This window comes from Oncorhynchus nerka, linkage group LG15, assembly GCF_034236695.1.
Source record: "Oncorhynchus nerka isolate Pitt River linkage group LG15, Oner_Uvic_2.0, whole genome shotgun sequence".
Classification (NCBI taxonomy): Eukaryota; Metazoa; Chordata; class Actinopteri; order Salmoniformes; family Salmonidae; genus Oncorhynchus; species Oncorhynchus nerka.
Genome location: NC_088410.1, coordinates 78,124,935 through 78,136,519, shown reverse-complemented (window position 1 = coordinate 78,136,519; position 11,585 = coordinate 78,124,935). Strand labels below are relative to the sequence as shown.

General features: G+C 42.5%; 1 protein-coding gene across 4 annotated transcripts; it reads right to left on the bottom strand.

Moving 5' to 3' along the window:
• Window positions 1-11,289, bottom strand: LOC115143331 (store-operated calcium entry regulator STIMATE-like). Of its 4 annotated transcripts, XM_065001911.1 has the most exons (9): window positions 11,133-11,289; window positions 9,877-9,996; window positions 7,822-7,870; window positions 7,531-7,626; window positions 6,641-6,762; window positions 5,894-6,045; window positions 5,640-5,717; window positions 4,066-4,215; window positions 1-1,766 (listed from the first exon to the last, which is right to left on the bottom strand). In XM_065001911.1, exons 2-9 carry the CDS (start codon window positions 9,938-9,940, stop codon window positions 1,650-1,652), a joined length of 828 nt encoding a protein of 275 aa, XP_064857983.1. In that variant the 5' UTR covers window positions 9,941-9,996; window positions 11,133-11,289; the 3' UTR covers window positions 1-1,649. The 4 variants fall into 4 exon arrangements, with proteins under 4 accessions (XP_064857983.1, XP_029539496.1, XP_029539493.1 ...); XM_029683636.2 differs by lacking the exon at window positions 11,133-11,289 and having other exon boundaries at window positions 4,111-4,215; window positions 9,877-11,122; XM_029683633.2 differs by lacking the exon at window positions 11,133-11,289 and having other exon boundaries at window positions 9,877-11,120.
• Between the last annotated feature and the right edge of the window lie 296 nt (window positions 11,290-11,585).

The window sequence follows — 11,585 nt, the reverse complement described above, 5'->3', positions numbered from 1 at the left end:
TTTACCAAACCCTACTGTCATTTATTCCTAAGTATCAGCCAACAACAATCATTGTCAAACCGTTCAACATCTTCAGCACCATGGTCATCATCACATTTACTTTATCCCCACTCCTTACTTTGAACAGGAGGATTAAGACAAACACACTCATACAAACATACCTGCACTGTACTGCAGGCTGACCTAGAGTCACTCAAACTCTAGGTCTGTGCTTCTGTCAAACCAACTGAATGCTACTGCAAGTCTAAAGCTCTGGGGCACAAAATTAACTCTCACAAACACGGTAAGTTCACATAGGCACATTGTCGAAAACAAAGAATGAACACAAAGAACATCCATAGACCAGTGATAACTGGGAATTGTGCAAGAGCGGAGAGTTTTTTTCCCGTTGGTTGTGAGGACACATATCTACTCCGTCTCGGAATGAAAAACACTTAGTAGGCTGGGGATCATCATGGTTTTGGCCCAAAATAACTTACTGTAAAAAATAAACAGGACACACCTAAAACAATAAGTAATGGAAGAGATCCCAGTTAACGGTCATACACAGAGACAGGAAGAGAAGGCTCCGAGCCAGGCCTATAGACCTAAACGGTCAATGGGTGGGCTTGAAATGAGGGTTTCAGTCCCTTGGGTCCGGGTTGGGTGATGCACTGTGGAGACACACGCCCAAGCTGCACCGTCTTGACCCATCCTCCCTCTACAGTCAGGTAGAAGTGGAAACAGTTAGAAACGTGAGTGCTGTGGTTATTATAAAACACTGCATCTTCACAGAGCAAAGACTCCATTGGAGCATCAAGCCACACCTCCTACATTCCCTTAGCCATGCATGAATGGAAAAGTCCACACAGACAGACACACACACACTCCTCCACCAACTCCTATAACAGGCCATAGCAGTGAGCCATTTCTTATATGGAATCTAGATGAGGAATACAATCACTTTCTGATTCGGAAGAGTATCAAAAGTATTAAAACATTAAAATGACAGAGGTTTACTTAAAGGCGGCGGGGGGGTACCAGGTGCCTGTTCTCTCCATCTACATCGAACAGAGGTCACCGGCTAAACCACAGGAAAAGTAACACCCATTCACAGTTTAACCTGATGCAGTAATATCATTCTGGACTTCTGAAGAGTCAGTATGGAACAGAATTAGGAATTAGAATAGTCATTTAGGGTGCTAGCAATTACACTGCATCACCAACTCAAACACACCCAAACCTTCCTATTACAGACCAGTGCTAAAAGTTCCCAAAACACATAAAGATTCATTTCCCCAACGAGTGTCACTGAAACACCAGTGACAGATCTATGGTGAAATCTCCTTTAGACATGGTATGTAGTTAGCTGCAGTAAAATCCTTTCCATGGGTTTCTATTCTCAGTGCAGAGGCTGCAGGAGTCCCATGTGGATGTGTAGTAATGGCAGTCCAATAGGCTCCATGGTCTGCAGTCTTCCATGATCCCACCTCCATATATAGGCCCCCTACAGACTCCACAAAGAGACCAATGCCAGCCTGCTGTTAGAAGAATCAAGTACAGGCTGCCAGCAGGCTCCAGTCAGGGCAGCAGGCCCTGGAGGAGGAGAGAGTGGGGATGTGAGTAGACACAGGAGTGGGTCAGACCAGGTCAGACTGGGTAGGCCCAGGTCAAACAGGGATCCCCATACGGTGCTTCTTCTTCTTCTTGACCGTCTTGAGGCCAGTGAGTCGGCGCACATCCTCCTCCTCCGAGTCATCCATCTCATCGTCAGCCGAGAACAGGATCTGAGAGAGAGAAAGGAGTTTGGAAATGAGACCAAAGAAAGCCATATGCCTAGATGGATGACACTCAAAGCAACCCTGAGTTATGGGTTAAATTAGTTGAATCCCAGAGCTTAAATGCTCACGGACACCAGCAAATTTCCTGTGTCAGCAGAAATGTATCATTCGTCCTCCATCTGCCTCGGTGGGGTGGAAGGATGGGGATGGGTCTGGTTGCTTAACCACTAGACTACCAGGGAGATGTGGTGGCAGGAACACATATGCCCCAGACTATTTGATAGAGGGGAGGAGTCTTTTAGAGTGGTATTTGGGTGTAGTATTGAAGCTTGCCATCAGGGTTTTACTGAAGCAAAAACTAGCTCCAACTCATCACAATAAAACAAGCCTGTGATAACATAGCTATATGCCCCCTTTTATAATGAGAGAGCGATAAGATCACTGCTCTGAATCTTTATGTAGACAGACTTTTTATTTCAGCTTGAGGCAGATGACCTAAGCCATACATGCTCCGTGTAAACCTGTACAGCAGTGTTTCTTTAGTAGTGGGTTTGGGCCCACTGGTTAATTGCAGGTAGTTCCTGTGACTGGAGGAACTGCCCGGTGTGGTACACCACACCCAGATGTCTATGAAAAACTACTCCAGTCACAAATTCCATATACCGGTAATTCCATAGGACATGCATTCCTGATATTAGACATGATGGTCTAGTGGTTAGGATTTGGTGCTCTCACCGCTGTGCCTGGGTTTGATTCCCGGTCAGGGAACACACTTTCAATAACTCCTAGAATCCACTGTCACAAAACATGGTGCTTTGGGTGATCCATGAGTAACTGTGGAAAACAATTATCTAGCTATCACAATCAGCTCAACATTTGATTCCAAAGCAACTCACTACTTCCATTTATGATGAGAAATGTGGTGCTTTGGAATCAGAAAAAAACCCACTCCTTATAAATGTTTTTACAGTTTCTGATGAATAAGAAATCCCCCTGCTCAAGGCAGACTTAAATGACTTCATCCATGAATGTTTGAGTGTGGTGGTTGTCTCTGGTCTATGGAGCAGATCACAGGGCCAGGTCCATCTGGTTTACAGGCCTGAAAAGTGACTGGCCTTGGGCACAGGGTGGAGTGATTCACAGCCAAGAGACAGGCTTCTGCTGGTGCTGGGCAAGTTTGTCTACACAGCCAGGGGAGGATGTAAGTTAGCCTTGTGGCTACGTTAGCCTGAGGCAATGGGAGGAGAGAGAGGCCACACAGGGCTTGCGAGGAGAGGGCTTTTGGGGAAAGGAGGTGGACGAGGCTCAGAATCCAATCTTAGGACTTAGTGTATATTCCTCCTTAAGATTTTTCAAAGCTTTCCCAAAAAACAGCTTTTCCAGTGATTTAGGTGTGTAATGTACACGGAGTGTATAAAACATTAAGGACACCTGCTATGATCTCTTATTGATCTGCTTAAAATCCACTTCAATCACTGTAGGTGAAGTGGAGGAGACAGGTTAATGAAGGACTTTTAATCTAACTACACTGTCCAACTTACAGTAGCTATTACAGTGAAATAATACCATGCTATTGTTTGAGGAGTGCGCACAGTTATGAACTTAAATGTATTAATAAACCAATTAGGCACATTTGGGCAGACTTGATAGAACATTTTTAACAGAAATGCAATGGTTCATTGGATCAGTATAACACTACACAAATACACTGTCATCTAGTGGCTAAAATCTAAATTTTGTCTAAACTGGAATAATACATTGTGGCCTTTCTCTTGCATTTTAAAGATGGAAATAAAAAAATATGTTTTTTCTTTGAATCATCTTTTACCAGATCTAGTGTGTTACATTCTCCTACATTAATTTCACATTTCCACAACCTTCAAACTGTTTCCTTTCAAAAGGTATCAAGAATATGCATATCCTTGCTTCAAGTCCTGAGCTATAGGCAGTTAGATTGGGTATGTCATTTTAGTCAAAAATTTGACAAAAACAGGGTCTGATCCTTGGCCTGACATGACATGGATTGCGTATGTGTGCCATTCAGAGGGTGAATGGGCAAGACAAAATATTTAAGTGTCTTTGAACCCGGTATAGTAGTAGGTGCCAGGCGCATCGGTGTGTATCAAGAATGGTCCACCACCCAAAGGACATCCAGCAAACTTGACAACTGCAACTCAATTTTAGGAAGGTGTTCCTAATGTTTGGTATACTTAGTGTATGTATATGATTGGTTGTGTGGTCAGGCCTCAATCTTTTACTAAGCATTGTGTCCATGACTTAATAAATGGCCGTGTCCATATCTTACCTCAGACTCTGAGTCGTCGTGGGAGAGTGCCCGCCTGTAGCGTACCTTACTGTTGCCCCGCAAGTCCTCCCCCACCTCCCGCTCCTCCAGCTTGGCTTTTGTCCGTCCCTTCTTCATCAGGAAGTTATCTACCACCCAAAACATCAGGGCCTGAGGAGAACATACAGTACACAGCTCAGTGAGCAAGTACAACAGACACACATGACCGTTTGATGATCACACACAAGCCTAAATGGCTCAAATCCGTAGACATAAACATCACACTTAGTTGAAGCAATTACATTTCAAAAGGGATGCAAATATAGGTCAATTTTGCTGCCAACTAACTGACCCTCATTAACCGGTCAACAAAAGGTAAAAAATGTCCAAACAGTAAAATTACATCACAGACAGAAAATACTATTAGAGATCTGAATAGAATGATGAGATGCTGATATTTCCATCCTAACAATGGGAGCTGGACCAAGGCGGGAAAGCAGGCGACAAGCTTAGGCCCAAAATAAGACCATAGAAACCTATTGGGCTTATTTTGAACAGATTTTGGCGAGCGTGAAATCTCTTGCTTGCCATATCCTCTCTGGTACCTTGCATTCATACAAGGACCAGACATTTTTCATTAAGAGCTGAAAGGAAACATGCAACAATAGCAAGCCTATCATATTATAGTTCAAAAGGCTATAGCATATTATTGAACATACAACTCCTGTAATGAAGCATCTAACCAAACGCCCTTTTCAAACATTTGCCAAAATGCAATCTGCGGAAAACACCATTCTAAACCTAATTTGAGCAGTTGTGACAGATTAAAATCTCCGAAATGTAGAAAGAGGGGGAATGTAATAGCAACAAATATGATGGGTTGCTAATATGGATCGTGCCTTTGGCTTCTGAACAACAAAATAAAGTTGATATGAATTAGAACAGGAGAGAAATGCTGGTTAATGGCATGAGGGGAAAAAAATTGCCTCCATGTTTCTACGGATCGATTTTCTTAAGGCTACTTTGAAGCAAGGTAAGACATGCCTCATTATTTGTAGTAAAAGTATCAGGTTTTAAACAATTATACTACCTCGAGCTCACATTGCAAAGTGGTGGGTGACGAACCATCAGTCAACGGTCGGCAGGCTACAGTATACACCTGAACGGCGAACTTTAATTATGAGTTGAGATTGAGAAATAAAAATAGCTCCTTTTAAATCATGACCACCAAAATGTTGAACACACGATTGCATTTAGAATTGTTAAATTGTTGTGCAATGACTGGGCTTCCAAAAGCAGGCTTCACACCAATAGCCTACAGACTTTTTAAGGAGCTACTCTCACGCTGTCTGACAGGTGGAAGGTTATTCCACTCCTCAAACTAGGCTCTGTATGCTGTGAGTGCTTGATAAATAATAAACATGACGAAAAAACAAATGTGACAATTTAATTCCAAAATTAAGAAAATTACCTTAAAGACTGATAAGCATGACCAGTCAAATGTATTTTCAGCAGCTAACCGATTAACGGTTAAGATCACTACATTTATTTTCAATTGAGCCCTGCCTCACGGAGGCACTGCACACTTAACTTACATTAACGAAGAACGGGACGATGAGCATGACGATGGCCAGCTCCAACTGAGGGTTGTTTATGGGGTTCAGGAGAGCCAGCTGTGAGACACACAAACAGTAACGGTGAATAAACAGTACACAAAAACACCAGAGTTAAAACGAAAGAAACAGTTTACAGTACTGTTAGTACTCATACACTTTCCACAGTCATAATATAACTGAACTGACACAATGGTCACGTGGTCAGGAACCTACCCATTATGCCCCCTACTCACCTTCTTCCACTGGGGGATGAGTAGGACCAGGATGATCAGGACCTTCTCAAACATCATGATAAGGATGTAGAGAGCACACTGGCCTGCCCATGCAGTACACTGCACTGGTTCTCCTGTGTGAGCATGCACGCACACACACACACACACGTGACCTACGGACTAGACACACAATTCAATAGACAGAAACAAACAAGCAAAACAGACAAATACCAACCCACAGAAATATCCAGACAGACAACTCTATATTCCACTTAAAGGGGCAATCTGCAGTTGCTACATCCATTTTTTGGACTTTAAATGATAAATCCATTGAATCTTGAAAAACAAATTCTAAATGCCTCATGAGCTTGGTTAAACGGTCATCATGCCCCATCAGAACCCAATATATAAGCTTGATTTACTCCAATGTCTGTAAACAATATAAGTGTGAACAAACATACATGCCTCGAAACATGGTTAAAACCATAATGTTTGATATGGTCAGTCCTTGCATCCAAAGCTCAGTCTATGAATTTGAGAGAGGTTACATTTCTCCAGGTCTACTGCATATTACAACTTCAAATCAAAGCACCAGAGAAAGGTTTCCATAAACTCTGCCTTTGGGTAAACAATTTAATAGTGATCGACTATGTTTGATGTGGATGACATTGCAGTAGTGCCCTAGGCAGCCACTCCCCTCTTCTGGACACCATTTGTACTACAGGGTGAAATGATCTCTCATCCACACTGACACACACACACTCTCACCATATTCTCCGAAGCGTAGAGCATCCCACTGCCTCCACTCTACGATAGCACTGATGGCCCTCACCCCGGCATAGATCAGCAGCATTCCAAGAGACGCATCCAGGAGGAAGTTAATGAGGTAACTGAGGAAGAGATGAGACATTGTGTCCACTTCAACCTTGAAGTGCATAATGTTAGAGACTATACTGACCAGAAATATAAACGCAACATGCAACAATTTCAACGATTTTACTGAGCTAAATTTCATAGAAGGAAATCAGTCAATTGAAATAAATTCATTAGGCCCTAATCTATGGATTTCACATGACTGGGCAGGGGAGCAGACATGGGTGGGCCTATTCCCACCCAGCCAATCAGAATGAGTTTTAAAGGGCTTTATTACAGACAGAAATACTCCTCAGCCCCCCCCAGAAGATGCCACAGGTGAAGAAGCCGGATGTGGAGGTCCTGGGCTGGTGTGGTTACACGTGGTCTGCGATTGTGAGGCCGGTTGGATGTACTGCCAAATTCTCTAAAACAACGTCGGAGGTGGCTTATGGTAAAGAAATTAACATGACATTCTCTAGAACGGTTATACAGCTCTGTTGGACATTCCTGCAGTCAGCATGCCAACTGCATGCTCCCTTAAAATCTGTGGCGTTGTGTGACAAAACTCATACTGTTAAATCAGCTTATTGATATGCCACTACTATGCTCACTAACAGGGATGCAACCAAATTTGCGCACACAATTTGTGCATATGGAACATTTATGGGATCTTATTTCAGCTCATGAAACCAACACTTTACATATTGCATTTATATTTACTACATACACAAAAATACAGAGGCACAGAGACAGACAGACAGACACAATGTCTGACAGACACACTCATACAGACACACACTCACAGTGAGCAGGGGTCCTCCTCTGCGAGGTCAGACAGGTAGACGTTGGCAAAGTGAATGAATAGCATACCAATGGCCTGTTTGGAGGTGTCCAGGAACCTGGTAGAGTTGCCGGGCACAGGAAGGCCTTTTAAGAACTCTTGAGAATTCAAGTTCTTTCAATAGCTCAACATCACATTAGAAAAATGCATAATTTGTCTTGTGTTTATCTTAGTTGCGTTTCTTGGTTAATAGCAATATTGAAGAGGATAAGCTTGAATACTGTGGTTGGAAGTGGGATGGCTGCCGTCTTACCAGATCCTCCAGGGCCTTCTCTCATGCTTGGGCTCCCTGAAGCGCTTCACTGTAGACAGGACACAGAGTCACATATAGGACTGCCGTTCTCACACACCCACGACAGCAGTGGGATGAATTAGTATGCCGCTCTGGGGCAAATCCAATCATTCTAATAATGTAAATTAATTAAGGCCAGCTCCAGTCTGAACTGAAATCGGCTTTACACTTATCATCATCAAGTTTAGTATGTTGGGCAACATCTCAGCAAAGTGTAATGGGCCTATTTCTATGAATATGGCCAGTGTGATGGGAAATGCAGTTCAGTTTCCCCTTTAGCACCATAGCTTAACCCCTAACTAATGGACTTTAGCAAAAAATGTTCATTAGGCTATATTCCCTTAATAAGTCAGCTATTGAGATGCCATGTTTACACAAGGCAACACCATAGAGGAAGAGTGGATGGTAAGAGGAAGTGGCAGACTACTGTACATTACATACTAAAATGTCACTGCTTGTTACTAATGTGCCTATCATGATATTATCCGCCAAATCTCCCTTCCTCTGTGAGCAAAATAAATAATTTGGTTGTATCTTATGAGCTGAAAAAAATGTAGTGCATTTGGCACTGTAATCAAACCCATTGATAGATCAGAGGACCTGCTAACAGTACGCAACACCAGGCAGGCATTGTCATATTACATGTCACACTGTCTTGGTCACATTTCAACATTATCACCTGGGGTACCAACCTGGGGATGAGAATGATAAGGTGGGTGCTTATAGTTGTCCTATTCCACACATGTACAAGAGTGTATTAAGAGTGCATTGATTGGAAATGTGATTTTTGCATAACCGAACTCTCCCTGAGACATCCTCGGAGAGTGGGGTCATGGCCTGGGTCTGATAACAGCTACCCTTGAACAATAAGGGTTCAATGCATTACTCAAGGGCATTGACAGATTTGTCACATTCTTGGCTCTGTGATTCGAACCAGCAATCTTTTGGTTACTGGCCCAATGCTCTAACCGCTAGGCTACCTGACGCCCTGCACTGTAGATTGGTGTGTGTTCAAACACAATAGCCTACATGAAAGACAAACTGCCCGTCTCAGTGACTGCTACTCTGGGGGTTAGGCCCCTGTGTACGAGGTGGAAGCCCTTTCTACTAAAGTCTAGGTCTACACTATAATTAATCCTTGTGTGAGTGATGCAAGAGTGTGTATTCTCTGAACACAATGTAATGGCTGACAAATAATGCTTTGGCTGTTCCAGACAATAGTCAGCATGTTTCCATGCCTGCCCTCTTCTAACCTCCATCACATATGATTGATTCCTGGGTGAGAGAAAAGTGGTTTAATGATTTATGACTCCACTAATCTACTGGGCACATCTTAAACCCAAATTGAGGATTAGGGTATGACACCTCTAGACAACAGTACCCTAATGTGTGTTAAATACTGTGTGTGGATGCATGTGCGCTGTCTGTGTAATGTATATCTATGTCACCTGTTGAAAGGGTAGCTAGTTTTCCTAGTGTTTTGTCCAAACAAATGTTTACACTGGAATATGCATATGGATATGCTGTGACTTCAGACTTCCTCAGACTGTTGAGTAACTACTGACACACCCTGCATGTTGGCTGGGCTGTGTGAATGTGATGATTCAGGCCCAGTCAATTCCCACTGAGAAAGCTGCCTCAGGCATCATCACTGCTCTGAGAGCTGAAAATGCCTCACCTCTTGCTGTGAGGCTCCTCTCTACCAGGGCCACACTGCTGACTCAGTGGTCAAAGAGGCACTCAATGAGGTCAAATTACATGGCCAAAAATTAACACTATGGGACAACACATTTCACACTGTATAATCCAGTATTTTGAAACAGTGTATAGGTAATGACTGCCAGTGATTGTTGACAAAAACAGACTTCCATTCTAAACAAGTAGCCTAAACAGGTTATCCAGTCTCAACACTGCACAGTGAAATTCAATTTTACAGTAGGCCTAACTGCACAGAACAAACAACCATAAATTAGCACATTTTCCAGTCAGAGTGGACATCTGGTTGGCTGTACTCACACATCAGCGTACTGAAGGCCACCATCGCTAGAAGGCCTTGCAGGAAGATGCCGAAAGAGTCCATCAAGTCACCATTCTCGCAGCCACGGGTGTCCGCATTTGGTGTGGGGCGGGCAGACACTGGCGTGTTGGAAAAAGGCATAGCTGACAGAACCACTCCCGAGACAGCCACGTCCCCGGTTTGGGAAAGACGACTCACCCCACTAACCGCCATAGTAGTAGACCAGTTTAAAGGTGTATTGGCGGATGGCATATACCGTAAATAAGCAATTAAGTCCATTTAAATGTCTTCTCCACACATAATGGGCTTCTTTGTCATCCAGTTGTTAGCTAGCAATCGATTAGTTATGCAGGAGTATTTGGCATTAAAAAAAAGGTTATCTTCCTTTTAACTGCGGAGCCATATATTCACGTTTCATATGTGGCCAGCGTTAGCAAACATATCCCAGTTGTTGATAATCCATTGTATCACCAAATAGCCACAAAAGAACGGCATACCATGCATGTCATACTCATTTAACTAACATATTATTGGTTTACTAACAAATTAAAATCCAAGCTGTGGTTTGCATAAATTAGCTATCGAACATAACTAGCTACACAGCAGGCAATCATGGATAACGCATATAACAATTAAATACATGTGACGACGCAATGTTTACTAACGGAAACATTTGCACCAAAGTTCCAAAAGGAGTCATCCCAAGGCATGTTCTAACTTCATGTCATTTCAGCAGTTCCTAACCATTTTAGCGGTGCGCGAGAGGGTTAGCAAATGAAGCTAGTTTCACCTAGTTATGTACCACTTAAACATTTTAAAAAGTGTAAGCAAGCTACTTGAGTAAACACCACTGTTTTACCCTGTGACGAATTAAATTATATAAAACGTCGAGTCAGAGACAAACCACCAGCCTACCAGAACAAGTGATGCTATTCGGTACTGGTAGTTTAGCTAGCTAATCTGGTTCAAGTAATTGCAATGGATCCCTTGTGCATGTATGAAAGGCATGATATTGATATTCTCACGTTTTCGGATTTGCTACTTTTTCATTTTAAAAATCTGTTTTGCACAAAACATGGGAACGACCAATAATTTGCTCAATGATCAGAGTACATAGCTACTAGCTACCACTGGAATTTCCAGCTGCATCCTTTCTGAGCCCAGACCAAAGCCCATTGGCATATTCATTACGCCAATTCTGTTGCAAAACGTTTCCCAAACGGAAGAAAATAGAACAAAACGGGGCGGGACTTACCTGAATTTGTCCAATAGAAACTCTCATTTTCGTTGCAAAAATTGTTTGGACTAATGATTACACAGATTGCCCACTCATGTTGACTTTACGTAAAGGTTCATGTGATCGATGTGACACAACCGTATCATGGGAAGTGTAGCTTGGAAAGATTTTGAACCGTGTTAAACTCATAGAGCTCGCCAGCTTCAACTCCGAAAACCCGGAAATGATTTACCTCTTGTTCGTTCAACCATTGCTATAGGGAAAATGAATAGGGAAAGAATAGGGTTTTGGGATAAACGCCGACAATCTTGTCTGAGGTTTTAACATAGATTTAGGAAATCTTATATGTTTTGTTCTATATGAGATAATAATCAATCAGTTACCTTCATTAATTATGAAGTCTTTGTGTTTTTTAATTATTACATACGTGCTTCAAAATACACAGAAAGTGACGTTAGCTGATTATCTCGT

What these genes read in the sequence shown, in the direction of transcription:
- LOC115143331 (XM_029683633.2), bottom strand. Translation starts at nt 10,156, where the DNA reads ATGGACTTAATTGCTTATTTACGGTATATGCCATCCGCCAATACACCT. An exon ending in TCTACGCTTCGGAGAATATG is followed by an intron (nt 6,046 to 6,640) that starts GTGAGAGTGTGT and finishes TCTAGTCCGTAG; the next exon opens with GTCACGTGTGTGTGTGTGTG. An exon ending in ACGACGACTCAGAGTCTGAG is followed by an intron (nt 1,767 to 4,065) that starts GTAAGATATGGA and finishes TCTCTCTCTCAG; the next exon opens with ATCCTGTTCTCGGCTGACGA.